The sequence below is a fragment of the Pipistrellus hanaki genome, assembly GCF_964339955.1.
Source record: "Pipistrellus hanaki genome assembly, chromosome: 3".
Classification (NCBI taxonomy): domain Eukaryota; kingdom Metazoa; phylum Chordata; class Mammalia; order Chiroptera; family Vespertilionidae; genus Pipistrellus; species Pipistrellus hanaki.
Genome location: NC_140505.1, coordinates 11403378 through 11421686, shown reverse-complemented (window position 1 = coordinate 11421686; position 18309 = coordinate 11403378). Strand labels below are relative to the sequence as shown.

General features: G+C 45.0%; 1 protein-coding gene across 1 annotated transcript in view; it reads left to right on the top strand.

The window, feature by feature from the left end:
* Positions 1-8293: 8293 nt before the first annotated feature.
* The window catches only part of TUSC3 (tumor suppressor candidate 3), a 98267-nt gene continuing 88251 nt past the window's right edge, over positions 8294-18309 (top strand). Inside the window, exon 1 of the mRNA XM_084877021.1 lies at positions 8294-8662. Within this exon, the coding sequence (XP_084733147.1) occupies positions 8525-8662 (138 nt within the window). The 5' untranslated portion in view covers positions 8294-8524. The remainder of the gene's footprint in view (positions 8663-18309) is intronic.

Sequence of the window (18309 nt, the reverse complement as noted above, 5' to 3'; positions counted from 1 at the left end):
GATTGATCAGCATTTGGGTTATTTTGTTTCTTCACTTAGGAATAAGTTATCTTGACATTTTTAGTCCCATGATCAGACATGTATTGCTTCTTGGTGAACTGTTTTCTTGCCTTGCAGTATTTACTTCCAAGACCTGCTTTTCTTTCTTTTCTTAATATGTTTCAATTGATTTCAGAATGGAAGGGAGAGGGAGAGAAAGATAGAAACATCAGTGAGGAGAGAGAATCACTGATTGGCTGTCTACTGCATGCTCCAGACTGGCAATGGAAACCAGGCATATGCCCTGACCAGGAATAAACCATGACCTCCTGGTTCACAGGTCGATGCTCAACCACTGAGCTACACAGGCCAGGCCATAATCTTCTTCTCTAGTCTGTGTGAGGAACAGTCTGTAAGGAGGGGACAGAAATAGACATGGAAAGCGCCCCCTTGAGCCAGTGCTGAGGAAGGAGGAATTCAGGTGTCCTCACTGGGAGTTCTGTGGGTAAAAATGTTTTAGGTCACCATTTCCAAATGAGTTTTCCTTCCATCTTGTGAGAGATGATTTATTTAGCTTCATCTGCCCGGAGTCAGGGGGTTTGTGTGGGGTCTGATCAAGGCCAATTCTACAGACACAAGTTTGCACAAGTACCAGCCTCATAGATTGCTGCAGTTCTGGGACTTCTCGATCTAAAACTGCACCTCTTTCAGCTCCAAACCCTGTTCCCTTAATGGTTTATAAGCCAGTCAGAGAAGAACAAGTACCATATGATTTCACTCATATGTGAAATTTAATGAACAAAACCAATTAATAAGCAAAATAGAGTCAGACTCATAGATAGAGGGCAGGCTGACTGCTCGGAGGTGTGTTGAGGAGGAATTGAACAAATAAGAAAAAAAGAGAAAAAAAAAAACTCATGGACATGGACAGCAATGTAATGATTGCTGGAGGGAGGGTAGAGGTGGGAGAGATAGAGGAAGGTATTGGGAGAATAAATGGTGATGAACAGGGGCATAACTTGTGGTGGTGAACACACAATATGGTGTACAAGTGATGTGCTATAGAATTGTGCACCTGTAACCTGTATAATTCTTTTTAACCAGTGTCACCCAAATAAATTCAATAAAGAGAAAAAAGTAAATATAATGCTCACATACATACCCGCTGACTGTGACATTTCCCAGAGACAATCTGAAATTGCAGTGACTACTGGGGGACTTTATGATATTAGCAAGATGTTTACTTGTTCGCTCCTTTAGAACAGAATGAGAAGGAACTCTCATGAAGAGATTGTCTTATGTACAACGGAGAGATTATTTTATATCATTAGAAGACCCCTCTTCAATTTTATTCCTATACTTCAGGGTTCAAAAATCCTGGCTTTTAAATTTTATGGCTAGACAAAATTGTCAAAGTCACTCTCATTTTGTGTGTGTATATATGTCAAAATGTGTTTTCCTGCATCTAAACTTTGTCTCCTCTCCTTGCAGATAGGAGCTAATAAGCCCTTTACAACAATAATTTAATTTTTGTCTGAAGTTAGCTTCTCACTTCATATTTTTCCATTCCTGTTCGTCTCCTTCTCTTTTCCTACTGCTTGAATTTTGCAGAGTAGAAAAAAATATTTTGTTGCTATGTGTGCACTCTTGGAATATCTAGTGGATAAACATCATATTCATTGAAGCATTATTTACAATAGCCACGATGTGGAAGTGAGCTATGTGGATAAATCAGTTATGATACATACATGCAATGGAATATTACTCAGCCATAAAAGAGAATGAAACTTTTCATCCTGAACAACAAGGATAGACCAAGAGCCGTGGGGGGCAAACTGTGGCTCGCGAGCCACATGCGGCTGTTTGGCCCCTTGACTGTGGCTATTCCACAAAATACCATGACCTGATAGGAACTAATAAGCCCTTTAGCTCTAAAATAGGGTGAGTCTATTTTGAAGAAGTGGCATTAGAAGAAATTTAAGTTTAAAAAAGTTGGCTCTCAAAAGAAATTTCAATGGTTTTATTGTTGATATTTGGCTCTGTTGACTAATGAGTTTGCAGGCCACTGACCTAGAGGATATTATGCTTAGTGAAATATGTCAGACAGAGGAAGGCAAATACCATATGAATTCACTTATATGTAAAAGCTAAAAAACAATAAATGAACATTCAAAACAGAAAAAAAAAAATCATAGCTACGGAGAAGAAACTGATAGTTGCCAGATGGAAGGGAGGAGGGAGATAGAGAGCTGGGTGAAAAAGGTGAAGGGTGTAAGAATTACAAATTGGTAGTTAAAAATTAGTCACCGGGATGTAAAATGCAGCATAGGGAATATAGCCAATTATATTGTAATAACTAGTGGTGCCAGGTGCATACTGGAAATATTTGTGAATACTTTGTAAAGTGAATGATTTGCAGATCAGAGGATGTAGCCATCCAAGGACAGGCTTCCCCATGGAGTCATGGGAGGGAAGGGAGGAATTTTAAAAGAAAGAAATTGCAGATGATGATCATGAAAGAGAAAGGCTGCTAGGGAAACGAGGTTATAAACTCACATTACTCATTTTCTGATTGGTGGAGGCAAATGGACTTCCCATGGTAAGAACAATGGGTAACACCACGAGGTTTTTATCACAGTCCTAGTTTCTAGGTGAGCAGCTCCAGTACAGTGGGTGCAGCTTATCAACCATGCGGTGGGCTCAGTTTACCAACCAGGACAGTCAGCCCAGGACGGCTGCTTGCTCTGCAGGTGGTTTCAGAGCCCCAAAGGGCAAAGTGAAGCTTTCCAAAGCAGCTTCAGGACTCAAGTTGCAAAAATCCAAATGTTGGGTTATGATATTGAAATTCCATACAAATCCTCACACCTGTGTTTCTAACCAACTGGCTTATAGATTGGAAGTTCTAAAGACCCTCTCTTTGGATTCAATTGATTTGCTAGAGTGACTCACAGAATTGGGAGAAGTATTTTACTTACTAGATTGCCAATTTATTATAAAAGGATATAACTCGGGAACTGCCAGATGGAAATAATGCACAGGTCAAGGGGAAGGGGCACAGAGCTTCTATACTTTTTCCAAGTGTTCACCTACCCCTAATCTCTCTGAACCCAGTTTTTTTTTTTTTTTTTTTTTTTTTTTTTAAAGCTTTTATGGAAGCTTCAGAACATAACCGTGACTGTTAAATGATTGGCCTTTGGCAATTGATTCAACCTCTTACCTCCCTGGAGGTCAGGAAGTGGGATGGACAGTTCCAAAGGCCTCATAGCATGGTTGGTTCTGAAAAACCAGCCCGAAACCTCAGGCTGGGGTCCTGTTACAATTAGCCCCAAATGACCAGGATTTGATTAATCACTGACAGCTTTCCAAATTTTTGTCCTCGTTTCCAACTTAGGACCAATTAGAGAAAGGCAAACATGCACCACTAACCAATCACAGAAGACATCTTTCTAGTTAGCCTACTCAAAGCTTTCCCATGCCAATGGCCTCCAATCAGGGCACACCTGCAGCCCTTCCCTTTTCTACTATTAATCTTTTCTGCTCCTCTGCCTGCTTTGGTCTCTGCCAAAACTCAGGTGACGGTGGCTGACTCCCTTGCTATAAGCAAGCTCTGAATAATTGGCCTTTCCCTGTTCTTGTTTGGTCTTCATTTATTTCCATAAGCCAGAATACACTGGTTTTGTGGCTGGGTCCTTATGTTGTAAATTTCATCCATATTATGTATAGATGTCATTGGTTGTTTTTCATTAACATATAATATTACTGTATCACAAATTATTTGTTTTACTATTAATGGCTGTTTGATCTCATTCCGGCTTTGGATTTTTAGAAATTAAGCTGCTATACAAATGTGTACATGTCATTTGGTGAATACAGTATATGTTCACATGGAACTGCTAGGTCATAGGTAGATATATTCGGCTTAAGTAGATACTGCCAAACAGCTTTTCAAGGTTGTTGAACTCAGTTACCCTCCAACCAGCAGTATAGTTTAACAGAGTTTTATCCTAATGTAATATTTATATATTTCTCTACTTGAAAATCATTTATTGGTTTTGTTTAATGCTCAAAACAATTGTTCTCTGGCATAAAGGTATGTATATTGATTTAAACAAACTAATGTGATCACGAGGCTATATTAAAATGTCTTTTTCACTGATTTATCATTGGTTATTTATTAGTACTACCCAACTGATAAAAAGAACATATTATGAATTTGAAAAAATATTAATGAGCTAAATTTTGACATTACTTTTAGACATGGTTTAGGTTTTTAAAAATCAGTTTATATGCCTATGGATCAATATTATTTATTGCTCAAGTGAGATAATATTCACCATCACTTTATTATCATTTTTTTTATTTTTCTTATATGCTAAGAAACTATTCACAATGCGTAGACAGGAATAGAAGTCTATTATCAAAATATCACTCAATCCTTTGAATTCCTTTTGAGTAATGTGCCAAAAATTACCTAGCATTTTATCCCTCAAATGATTTTTAAATTGTCTATAGGGCCACTGGATTATGTCCTCCAGTTGGAGGCAAAAAATTGGAAACCTCTGGCTAGCAAAAAGGTTTTTGCTAAGCCACTAGAATCACTCCCTTTTTCAACATCTATGCAAACACATAGACTGTCCTTTCGTCTGCTGCCCTCGATTGGTATCATTTACTTTTATCACTAATAGGGGCAGCACACCTCAGCTCACCACTCAGGCTGGGTGGAGAAGAGAGAGAAGGTAATTGCGCTAAGAAAGGTATGGGCAAAGAGAACAATTCATAGCCTTTGCCTCAGGCACTTTCCTAAATCCGTCCATTTCAGGAAAGTACACGTGATAGTTGAGATTTTGGAAATTAATTCCCCTAAAACCAATTGTCTGTCTAGTTCCTGGTGCACACTCCAGTTTGAAGGCTGCTGTGTTAGAGCAGGAATAAAGGGCTGGATTTGGCTATGAGCCAGGATCGATAGTCTGGAGCTCCTTTTGCACCTAGTGAAGACAGACTGCAAATCTGTAGACTAAAGATAGTGACTCAATCAGTGCTGTACTTTAGGGAATACATTCGCCCAATCATTCAACAAATGCACCATTCTGTGTAGTGTGGATTCAAAAATGAAGACAATAAAGCCCCTGCCTTCCTGTGGTTTGCATCCTAATGGGAAAGGACAGGAAAATGAATACAAAAGCATAATGTCAGTGAGTGACGGAAACTATAAAAAACGAAAAACAGGGATGATTCTGGACAGTGTGCATACACAGCCCCTGTCTCATGGAGTGTAAATCCTAATGAGGGAGACTAGAAATAATGAAAGCAACAGCATAATTTTAGGTAGTGATAAGTTATATAAAAAACGTTTAAGGGGTATGTGTTTTTAGGATTTTTTTTTTTTTTTTTTTTTTTTTTTTTAAGAGCAATGAAGAGATGACATTTTAGGATATCTGGGCCTAGACTTGAATCAAATGATCAAGTATGCCATGGGAAATCTAAGTAAAGAGTTTCACCAATTAGAACAGGCCAGAGACAGAATATACTTAACATATTTGAGGGAAACAAGAAAGCTAGCCTGGCTGGAGCAGAGAGAATGTGCAAGAAAAGTAGGAAATGAAGTTGGAAAGAGAGCCAGGGGCAAAGTAATGTAGGGTCCTGAGGGCATGGAAAAGACTTTGCCTTTTATGCTTAAGGACAGAGAAAATACTTTGCACTGACTTCTATATTAAAAGTATCATTCTAGCTGTTCTACCAAGAATACGATGTAAAGAAGCAGGATTAAGAAGTCTTGGATTAGGCCCATAGAGAAGGGTAAGATTATAAACAAGGGAAGGATGGCAGACTAATAATGATGTCTGATGTCTCTCAAAGGAATGGTAGAGTTACAAAGTGAGTAGAGGAAGTCATATTCCTAAGACACTGGAGTCGGATTAACTTCAAAACCAAATAGAGGTGGCAGCATGATTGGAGAGTGGGGAAAATGGACGCTCTGAAAGTTGGTAGTTAAGGGAATAGGGGCACTTTAATTACAACAAAGAGATTAAGACCAGTTTGGGAGAGAAAGGGGTTAATGATATGTGTCAATGAAGATATTTAGCTGATACAGATCACACATTTACTGTTGTCTTCAAACCTAGAAAATCTGAGGCCACTTTCACAAGACCCAAGGAAAAAGCAAGAAGCTATTCTTTGGGGAGGGAAAATTACTATGGACAAACATGCTCACTGAAGAATGGGAAATTAACAGCCTGGGTGATAGAGAGAAGAGATTTACAGTGTTATCTCAGTTCTCCAACTTAATTTATTCTGGAAGGCTGTTGAAGAAGTGATTTGTTTGAAAACTAAGTCATTTTTACCCATTAGAAATAATACAAATTAAATTAGTCTGTTCCAGATGCACAAAGATGCTATTTTAAAAGTTTACAAGTTTTTATATATAGTACATGTCCAAAGTAACGTTTAATCTACAAATAAGCACTTCTTTTCTTAAATGTATTGAACCACCCTCTACTACCCTCAAACTAGTCTCTTTTAAGCATTCAGTCCGGGATGTCTTTCAGGTCAGCATGCAGCATCTTTGCTTGTTTATATATCACTGCTTCCAAAATGGCTGTCACTGACTACTTTTCCTTGGTCCAAATCAAGTTTTTCTACCTCTTCAGTTGTCTGTGATAGTTGCTTCTTTCACACCCTTAGCAACATTAGTACCATCGATGGCTTCTTTATGTTTTAAAATTATGCTACAAAAGCATTCTCTCCTTTTTTGCCTCCGAGATGCTTTTTGTCACGCTGAGGTATCAGCTTGAATGGGTCGTCAGTTGGCAAACCAAGTTTGGTTCCACCGAAGAGATATTTTTTCTGAGAACATCTTGGTGGAGAACTGAATTGTTTGAGATGGGAGACTTTTGAGAAACGAAGTCTGACTGTATTTGTAAACTCCTTTTACAAAGGTGGCATAGCACAGTGTGTATGAATGGCTATGGGCCAAGGCTGCCAACATTCAAATTCCTACTCTACTCTTTTCCAGTTGCATGACTTTGAGTTACATCTTCTGCCCTTGATCTCTCTGACTGAAAATCGCTCTGGTAAGATTTATCTGATAGTTGTGGAGCAGGAGTTGTCAATCTGGAGTTCATGGAATTTCAGAGCATCTGTGAACCTTGAGTTAAAAAATAATTTTTTTTCCTATTAATCATTGATGAAAATATTTTCTTCAATCACGAACTCAGGCAATACTAGTAAAACATGGTAATATTAGAAGTGCATATGGCTTTGTTTCCTGTAGAAATGACAGATATTTTCATGTTACAGTACAATGGTAGCAGATATTTCAAAATATCATCATCACTACTTCAAAATTACTGTTTATATTAAAATTGCTTTTAGGTATGCTGCTAGATTACATATCTTAATGACAATGTGATCTTGGGATGTTTATACATTGGTTCTCACCTCTCCATTGCTTTCCAGGATTTCCAAAATACCAATGTTGGTTGACTCCCAGTTGGAAGAATTGTTTCAATTTTGATAATGGTATTTAATTATATTGGATTCCTTTGCAATCCTCTGTATTTAATTCATGCATTTACAAGCGCTATTTTAAGACCAGGCCAGTCGGCTTTCTCAGACTATCAAACTGTGTCTATGATCCAAATGAAACACTCTTGAGCTAGACTCCAGGAGGAAGGAAGGCTCCCTAGGAAGCATGACAGCAGCACTTGGCTCATCGCACATGTTCAATAAACAGCCTGCTGCTGCTGTTCTTGGAAGGTTCCAGAGCAGGAGCTGAATTACATCCTATACCCTTTTGCATCCGAGGGTCTAGTACCTGCAGCTCGGTGCTCCATGAATGCTTCATGAGAAGGAACTAAAGGAAGGTGTGCAGATTGGCACCTCCTTGGCAGGTGCCAGGAAGGGCTGTGAGGTTGTGGGCAGCTACCGTGTCTCCAGGGGCTGGGGATTATGTCAGAGGCGGTTCAGAGGTCCCTTTAGGTGAGCCCCAGCTGTGTTCCTAAAAATGCACTCCAGGAGCCTGGCCTGTGCCTTTTGTCTCCAGTGGCCAGGTCCTGACTAATTCCTCAAAGCGCTTCTTCCATTCTATCCCAGCAGACAGGTCTGATGTGGGTCCAGGTAGCGCTGGGCGCCCAGGCCCAGGCGCCTCCCTAGGACTAGCCTCGGCCTCAGTGGCAGGAAGGCCTAGGGTTGGGGTCAGGGAGCAGGAGATGCACGCACGCCGCCCCGCAGCGCGGTCTCCATGGCAGCGCGGTCTCCACGGCAACAGCGGGGCGCGCGGCGCCGCTCCCTGGCCACGCCCACTTCCTGCCCCATCCCCGGCTTCCCAGGCCCCTCTCCCCGGGAACCGGATGCTCTGTCCGTTTCCTCCTTCTCCTTCGCACCCTCCGCCGGCGCCGCCACCGCAGGGGTCCCCGGCGGAGCCGCAGGCAGCCACCCCCAGGGCACGGGCGGGGCCCCGGCGGCGGCTGGAGAGGTGGCCGGTGCGGGGCGCCGGGCGGAGCTGGGCGCGCACGGCTACCGCGCGTGGAGGAGGCACCCGGCGGCGATGGGGGCCGCGGGCGCTCCTTCACGCCGCAGGCCGGCGGGGCGGCGGCCCTGGCACCTGCCCGCCGGCAGCTTCCCGTTCCTCCTGCTCCTGCTGCTCCTGTGCATCCAGCTCGGCGGCGGGCAGAAGAAGAAAGAGGTAGGACGGACCCCCGGGCCTTCCTCCGCCGGCGGGCGGGGGCGGGGGGGAGGGGTGGTGGTGATGGGGGAAACGGACGCGTTGCTAGGCAACCCAGCCGCCGGGCCGGGGTGATGTTGGCCTCGGGGCGGGCCGAGGGGGCGGGAAGCCTTGGGGCAGGACCTTTGGGTGCCCGGGTCTCCGAGGTGGATGAGCCCCGGGCTTTCTCAGAAGAGGAAGCCCCCGTGGACGGTGCGCCTGGGCATCTCACACCTTTCCGACTTTCAGACCGCGGCGCCCTTGACCCTCAATTGGAGTCAAGGACCTTGAGGCCCTGGAGCCACGCACTGGAGCGTTTGGGATGTGAAAACACCCTTTGGGAGTGTCTGTGCCTGTCTTATTTTTTGTATGTTGATCTCCACGTATAATTGGGAGAGTGACCCCACATTAAGTCATGCAAATTTATTTGTAAAGATCGCATCACCTAATGTCTGTCCTAGGCCTCTGGTAACTTGGGTGAGGGCGAGGGTTGAAGTGACTGATTTTATTTATAGTGGAGCTATTTTGCAAATTTCAGTAATCCTTCTTTCCCTGGGATCAGGCAGGGTCAGACAGATACTATTTATTTTGGAAGTGTGAGTAGGGTCTCTTAATTGCACATCCTTGTGGTTAAGAGTATTTTCTTTATATAATTCAAGATGGTTTTTCCTGGTGAAGTTTTACACGTGGCTCAAGAGATAATTCGGGTTTAAAATATTACACAGTTCCTCGATAGCTGGGTAGAGAGAGTGGAAAACAAACAGAAAGCCACACACAGAAAATAATTTTGGTTCTCTTTCTCCTTGCCTGAAACAATTCTGAACTCAATCTTCATCCCGCTAACTTTTTTTTAAATTCAAGTTGCTATTTATTCAGATTATTACAATTGTTCCTCTTTATTCCCTTTAACTTTTTTTTTAAATTTTAATATGAAAGTAGGCCATATAAAATTCTTGGTGGATATCTGGTGAGAGGTTTAGAAAAGAACCATTGTTAAATTAAAACTGTACTTACATATAAATTAAAGATATGTCTCCTAGCACTTTATATACCATGGTCCAAGAGTTTTAGATTTCATAGTCTGTCTTAAGACAGTAGTGTGTGTTTTTTTTTCTTGGGGGGGGGGGGGGGGGTGATTACCACAGCAGACAATTAAACGATGAGGAAATTCTGTTTTATCTGCTCGAAAGAACACTGTGATCACAGTAATTTTCAGGTGAAAGAAAAACTTTAAAAGAGGCCTAAAAAGTGTACATCCGCAAAATGGCATCTTCAATTTTGCATACTTATGTGAAAAACTTTGTTAATCTATCATAGTTATGCGTTACAATAACATCTCAGTTAAAATATTTTTAAATGAAAAGTTAGGGAGACAATGGTTGAGGATTAAAGAACAATTGTCTTCCAAAACTGCTTTTCTTTCTTTTAGGCGGGGAGAGCCTAATACAGGCATATCTCATTTTATTGCACTATTTTACAAATTGAAAAAGGTGTTGCATTTTTACAAGGTGTTGCATTTTTTACAAATTGAGGGCAAGCCTCTCCACCTGCAAAAAGTTTAGGATGTGCTTTGTTGCAGTAATCTGGGACCAAACCATCAATATCTCAGAGGTATGCCTGTATTATGTGCTGGTATTGCAGAATCCACCTGTTTTATTTAAGGGAAAAGAAGAGCAAAATAACAACTTACATAGTAGACGTTTTAATACTCAGTGAGCACCCACATCTCTGAAGTCTTGTTCAGTTCTCTATCTGGTACTCGGTTAAAAAACTGATCTCTTCCAACAGAGGAAGAAAAACATTCTTTATTGGAAATGCTGGGAAATGGTTGGTTACCGAGGTGGTACTTTTTTGACCATATGTCTGTCTCTGCTGAGTTTAGAACCGCATGCCCAGTGTGAGGTTTGCCGCCATTGAACCAGAAAGTAAGGCAGTTAGAATTTAATTTACTACATTATGTATTACTGACATATGAATGATGTATTCCTTTGTTATGGGGAAGCCAAATTGAAGTCTGAGGTTGAACCCCGGATCAAGAATGGACGTTAGTCTTATTTATTTATTTATTTATTTATTTAATATATTTTTTACTGATTTCAGAGAGATAGAAACACCAATAATGAGAGAGAATCATCATTTGGCTGCCTCCTGCATGCCCCATATGGGGGTAGGGAGATTGAGCCTTCCACTCAGCCATTGCCGTGATTGGCAATCGAACCATGACCTCCTGGTTCATAGGTCAACACTTAACCACTGAGCAACACTGGCCAGGCGGACCTTAGTCACTTTTAAGGCAGAAATAGTTATGACAGTAATTGTTATCACCGTAGGTTGTTGAGTCAAACAGATGATTCAGTTACAGATCAGCTCCTGTCTAATTGTATGACATGAGACAAACCACCTGACTTTCCTGATTTTTAGTTTCTCTGCTAAAAAACAGATATAAGACTATCTATAGTGCTTAATGCAGTGTCTAGAACATGATGATTAGTAATTGGTAGCTATTATTACATGTTCCACATTTAAATGAAAGCATTATATATGATGAGGTCCTAAAATGTGATAATACTCTTAAAAGTTAATTATTTTGCTAAATACTTGGACTTGATAATAATTATAAGTTATGTAGTTACTGGAATAAATTGTCTAGTATCCTATATAATAAAACTCTAATATGCAAATCGACCGAATGGCAGAACGACTGGTTGCTATGACTTGTTCTGTTCTGACCACCAGGGGACAGACACTCAACTCGGGAGCTGCCCCCTGGTGGTCAGTGCGCTCCCATAGGGGGAGTGCCGCTCAGCCAGAAGCCAGGCTCACTGCTGGCGAGCGCAGCAGCAGTGACAGAGCCTCTCCTGCCTCCACAGTAGCACTAAGGATGTCCCACTACTAGCTTAGGCCCACTCCCTGTAAGGAGCGGGCCTAAGCCCTCAGTCGGACATCCCCCAATGGCTGCCCAGTGGTGGTCAGTGCGCTCTACAGGGGGAGTGCAACTCAACCGGAAGCTGGGCTCACGGCTGACAAATGCAGCAGCGGTGGCCGGAGCCTCTCCCGCCTCTGCTGCAGGTGGACAGTAAGGAGCGAGGGGTCCCAGATACTGAGAGGGTGTAGGATGGGCTGCAGGACCACCTGCAGTGCATGAGTTTTGTGCACTGGGCCTCTAGTTTTATTATAAAACAGTGAGAATTCCAAGCTCTTGCATTGCTTGAGAACTTCCCAGTAGGACACTTTGCATCATGAAAGAATTGGTGGCATGTATGGATTTTTGTGTGTGTATATATATATGTGTGTGTGTGTTTCTTGATGGAGATATTTACAATCATTAAAAAATAATTAGTTTTGTTATATTCTCTAAGAATATAGTCAAGAGAAATAAGTGAACAGGCAAAGATAATTGACTAGAGATTTTTATAGTCACTTTCCTTAATTATGTTGAATAGTCATTAAAAACTAATTTTTGAGTCTTTACTCATGTTGTCTGTGAATACAGTCATTAAAAACTAATTTTTGAGTCCTTACTCATGTTGTATGACTGTGGGAGACTAGCCTCTTAGTGGTATGTCATTTGCTCTTCTGGTATGTCATGGAGTTTCTTTATTTTGATGGTGTTTCTGTTATATCATTAACACTTATCACCTAATCAACTTCATTTAGAATTGTTTTAACCTGTAATGGCCACTTCTGATAATATAAACAGAGCTCAAATCCTGTAATTATTTCCAGTGGACTTACTGACTTTGCCATCATCAAAAGCAGCTATTATAATAATTTGTCCTTTCTTCATGAAAATGATCAGTTACATGGATTAAGAAAGTATTAAAGGAAGTTTCTGTTTCATCTTTACCCCCCTGCCAAACTGTGCCTCCTAACACCAGCTAAAGTTCCTAACACTAGGTAAGCTTTTTTATGCATCTGTTTGCCAAAGCCAAAAATGTGGGCACATTTCACTTAGTCTTAAGCCTTTACTCCATATGACTTCTTTTGCACCACCTGTTCCCCCACCTCAGTTAAAGGTCCTCCCCCTGCAAATTCTCTGACCACTGCTGGTTAGGGTGCCATCTAAGTTCTTTGCTTGCTTTTTAAGTGCTTTTCCTGAGTGAGCCTATGTGTAACTCTCCTGTTTCATATCTCACCACTCATACATGCTTCCCTCCAGCGCCAACTCAGACAGATTACCCCGTCCTCCTGTTTCGGATGGGATTCCTCGCCAGTGCTCACATGGCTGGATCTCTGCGCTTCTTTCTTTAGAGCAGTGTTTCCCAAAGTGTGGTACGCCTACCCCCAGGGATACAGGAAGAGTTTGGTGGGGGTATGCGGTGCACCGGAGTTTGGTGGGAATATGTACTGCACTGTGCTTAGCTGCGCCTAATTCTACGTTCTCATGAGTACGAGGAATTATAGAAGGGGTACACATATGTCAAAAATTTGGGAAACACTGCTCTAGAGCACTGATGTGCATTTGCATCCATTTTTAGCACAGATGAGACCCTGGGAGTGGGTGGCTGAGGTGGCATTGACCCTACTGTTGGAACTGATGGGGACATGGAGCTGAATGGGGAGGTATAAGTAAGATGGTTTATGTGCAATTGATTCAATACTCAGAATGATGGGAGGGTGAAGGTTGTGGCCAAGGGTTCATTAGATAGCAGTGACTAAACAAGGTTAGGTAATGTTATGATTTTAAGATATGCCTCCGAAAGGAGCAGGAGTTTTTATGGGAGGATACAGAAGTAAGAGGGTGCTAGTTCTACTCCCATCCCCGACTGAAAATTAAGGAGAATGCTTTCAATTTTAGTAGCTCTGGGGTTTGATGACAAGGTTAAGGGAGTGAACACTCATTACAGAAATGTAATACATAAGGAATTAGTTGTGATTTTGAAAATTTTACATAAGTTTTCCCCTTTGATATGATGACAGCATTGAAGTCTTAAAATGAGAAATTGGTAGACAGTTAATGATAACCTTCATTTTTTTTTATACCTTACTTTCAAGGTCTCAAACCAATTTTCTGATTTTATGAATATTTTTTTATGAATCAGATAAGCTTTTTGCCTTTGCAATATTTTGTAGATGTATGGAATATTGCTTCTGTATAAAGGATCTTGTAGAAATTTGATAACATGATATTTTACAAATTGCAGCCTTTTGTTTAGCAGTATCAGCATTAGATATTCTTATAGACTGTTTCAGCTGTGGATCATTTTATAAGATATAAGCCAGTATGAATTTAAATAACTATTAGTTCTCTGATTAAAAATATATTAATACTATGATTCTGGCATATAAATTATCAAAACCGTAAACAAATAGAGGCAATAATAAACTTTTCAGTAATCTTTCATGCTTAAGAAGCAACTGGAACAACAGCAGAGTTAACAATGAGGCAGGAGTCTCTGGCTCTAGAGATTTTTGAAGAGAAAAACTCTCCCAAGCATTTCCTATAATCAGGGTGTCATTACAGAATTACTGCCTGGTGTTAAGAACTGCGGTGATTTTACCAACCACTGTAGTCTCACGGATTTCTTCTGAGATGCTATTTGTAGATTGCACATAAAATGTCATGGTCTAAAATAATCTCCTCTCTCAGAGAGGGTGGTATATATAGCTAGTAATAGAACTGCTTAGCAATTGATCTTTCCATAGCTCTTATATGCTTTTTTTAAAGATGAATAATCCATATGAGCATTTAAGAAATGGGATACAAATGCAAAGATGGTCTGTATGTTAGTTTTCTATCAAAGCATAACAAATTACTGCAAATGTAGCGACTTAAAATAACTCCAGTAACACCCTCACACCTCCCCTTTTAAAAAAATCTAATTTCTATAGGTCAGAAGCATGGCCTACCTGGGTTAATCCATTCAGGGCCTCACAGGCTGAAAGTAAGGTGTGGCTAGGCTAGTGGTCTGCAAACTGTGGCTCTTCGACCCTTTGATTGTGGCTCTTCCACAAAATACCACGGCCTGGGCAAGTCTATTTTGAAGAAGTGGCGTTAGAAGAAGTTTAAGTTTAAAAAATTTGGCTCTCAAAAAGAAATTTCAATCGTTGTGCTGTTATTTGGCTCTGTTGACTAATGAGTTTGCCAACCACTGGGCTAGGCTGATTCTCACTTGGACCTCTAGGTCCACATTACAGCTCATTCAGGTTGTGGCAGAATGTAGTTTCTGGCAGACATGGGACCAAGTTTCTTGTGTTCTTGCTGGCTATGCTCTCTAGGCTCTCTGAGCCACCCTCCACAGGCAGTGTACAGCATGGTTATTAGCTTCCTTCCCGGCCAGCAGGACCGCTCTCTGACATGTTTAATTGCTTTGAAAATGCCCATTAGGTTAGGCCCACCCAATGTAATTCCCCTTTTCTTTTTTTCTTTTTTTCTTTTTTTTTGCTTTTATTTTATTTTATTTATTTATTTTTTTAAATCAATCTTTATTGTTCATATTATTACAAAGGTTCCTCATTTCTTCCCCCCTCCACCAGGTTCCCACCCCACCCTCTGCCCCCTCCCCATCCCCCATTGTCCTCATCCATAGGTGCACAGTTTATGTTCAGTCTCTTCCTCCCTCCCTTTCCCCGATAATAAATCCCTTTTCAGATAGTAAATCTGTTACTTAGCATTTTCTCATATCAATAATACCTCCACATGCCCAATGATACACTTCACACAAAAGACATTTTCAAATAGGTCAACCAGCCTCATCCAGGCCCCACCCAAGGCACTCACAGATCAACACCCCAGCGCTATACTAACTCAACACATCCAGATCTAAGCCTTCATCACTTGATTCAGCAGACCCTCAAGTTCCCGCAAAAGTTTCCAGCCATGTCTGAGAGGCAGCCGTGGGCAGGTACAGGCAAGGAGTGAGCTGTTTCGGGCCTGGCTGCTCCGGGCCTGGCCTCTGTTGCTCTGGTTCTTTCCACAACCAGCTGCTCCGGGTCTGGTCACTGCCGCTCCCGACCTAGTTGCTCTGGACTTGGCTGTTGCTGCTACAGGCCTGGCCGCACCCGACCCGGCTGCTCTGGGACCGGTTGCTCCGGTCCCGGCCGCTCCGGGCCTGGCCGCTCCCAGCCTGTCAGCCGCTGCTCCGGGCCTGGCCACTCCCAGCCTGGCAGCCACTGCTCCTGGCCTGGCCGCACCAGACCCGGCTGCTCCGGGCCTGGCCGCTCCCAGCCTGGCAGCTGCTGCTCCGGGCCTGGCCGCTCCCAGCCTGGCAGCCACTGCTCCTGGCCTGGCCGCACCAGACCCGGCTGCTCCGGGCCTGGCCGCTCCCAGCCTGGCAGCCGCTGCTCCGGGCCTGGCCGCACCAGTCCCGGCTGCTCCGGGCCTGGCCGCTCCCAGCCTGGCAGCCGCTTCTCCAGGCCTGGCCACTCCCAGCTGGCAGCCACTGCTCCGGGCCTGGCCGCACCAGACCCGGCTGCTCCGGGCCTGGCCGCTCCCAGCCTGGCAGCCGCTGCTCCGGGCCTGGCCGCTCCCAGCCTGGCAGTCGCTGCTCCGGGCCTGGCCGCACCAGACCCGGCTGCTCCGGGCCTGGCCGCTCCCAGCCTGGCAGCTGTTGTTCTGGGCCTGGCCGCTCCCAGCCTGGCAGCCGCTGCTCCGGGCCTGGCCACACCAGACCCGGCTGCTCCGGGCCTGGCCGCTCCCAGCCTGGCAGCCGCTGCTCCGGGCCTGGCCGCTCCCAGCCTGGCAGTCGCTGCTCCGGGCCTGGCCGCACCAGACCCGGCTGCTCCGGGCCTGGCCGCTCCCAGCCTGGCAGCTGTTGTTCTGGGCCTGGCCGCTCCCAGCCTGGCAGCCGCTGCTCCGGGCCTGGCCACACCAGACCTGGCTGCTCTGGACCTGGTTGCTCCCAGCCTGGCAGCCGCTGCTCCGGGCCTGGCCGCACCAGACCCGGCTGCTCCGGGCCTGGTTGCTCCCAGCCTGGCAGCTGCTGCTCCGGGCCTGGCCGCTCCTAGCCTGGCAGCCGCTGCTCCAGGCCTGGCCACACCAGACCCAGCTGCTCCGGGCCTGGCCGCTCCCAGCCTGGCCGCCGCTGCTCCGGGCCTGGCCGCACCCGACCCAGCTGCTCTGAGCCTGGCCGCTCCCAGCCTGGATGCTCCGTGCTTGGCTACTGCTATTCTGGGCCTGGCTGCTCCCAACCCGGCTGCTCTGGACCGGGCTTCTCCGGGCCCAGCCACTCCGTGTCTGGGTGTTTCTGGACTGGCCACCCTGGGCTTGGCTGCCTCCGCCTCAGGCCTGGCTGCCACTGCCCCAGGTCTGGCTGCTCCAGTGCTGGCCGTTGATGCTCTTGTTCTGGCTGCTGCTGCTCTGGGGCCTGGCCACTGCTGCTCCGGGCCCAGCTGCCACTGCCTTGTGCCTGGCCACTCTAGGCCTGGTCGCCGCTGTTCCAACATTCTGTCCCTTTTTTCTCTTTTTTTTTTTCTTTTTTTAAAAAAACAAAACAAAACGCATTTATGTTGCAATGTTGGCTGGTGCGTTGAGTTCTGACTTAGTCTTTGATTTTTCAAGATCTTCTTTGTATTCTTTCTTAAGTAATTTTACTATCATTTGCTCTCACTTGATTTCTTCACATTGAGAACTTCTTTGGTTTCTTCCTCCTTGTCCTGGGAGCTCAGCAGGTTGGCCTGTGGCACCCCTTTGTTCTCCGCGGGCTCCCACACTTTTCCAGCCTGTTGCCGGGGTCGGCGCCGCCCAGGAAGCAGCCCCCATCCTTGGCTCCGTTGCCAGCGCTCAGCAGTCGAAGGCTCAGGGGCACCCCCCCCCCCCACTGGGGGCCCCGTCGCCCGGCTCCTTGCTGGCGCCCGGCTGGCTGGTGTCCGGCAGGGGCTCCTGCTCCTCGTGGCGTTCCTCCAGTCTGGAGCTTTCTTTCTCCCTCCCACTAGGGGAGTCCAGGATCAGAGTCAACAGACTGTCCTCTGCGCACAGTGTGCACGACTCTGGGGGCTCGGCCTTTCGCCCTGCTCCCAGGACTCCACCTCACAGCTCCGTCTCCCCCTGCCCGAGCCTGGGTCCCCAGGGACTGGCCCAGACCTGGAGTTCTGGGCGGTCTGGACTGAGGCTCAGAGTTGCCGCTGGAGGCTTTGTTTCTTCCGGCTAGGGTAATTCAGCATCAGAGTCAACATTCAGTCCTCTGCGCGCCATGTGCGCGCGACTCCGGGGGCCCCGCATTTCGCCGTCCCCCGGGATTGTCTCCCCCTGCCGGAGCCTGGGTCCCCAGGGTCTGGCACATAACTTGGGGCTCAGCGCTGCCGGTTCGAGGGGTTCAGCCCAGGCTGGGGGTTCTATTTCCTTCCTGCTAGGGAACGCCAGGCAGCACCCAGCCCTCTCCTCCTCTCCGGCTGCGACCTCTCCGCGCGCGCGTGCGTGTGAGCGCGCAGCATGTCTCCGTACCTTAGGCTTTTTTTCAGCTCCTCTGATTTTCCTTCTGGTTTTCTCCCTCCTTCCTATTGTAGAGTTTTCAGTCAGTCGACTACCTGTAGCTCTGGGCAATGTTCACTCTACATTTTAGTTGTATTCCCTTGAAATTGTTGTGAGCTGCTGCGGCTAGGTGTATACCCGAGCAGCCATCTTGGATCCTCTCGTAATTCCCCTTTTCAATAGCTCAGCTGATTAGGCCCTTGACATCTGCAGATCTTTG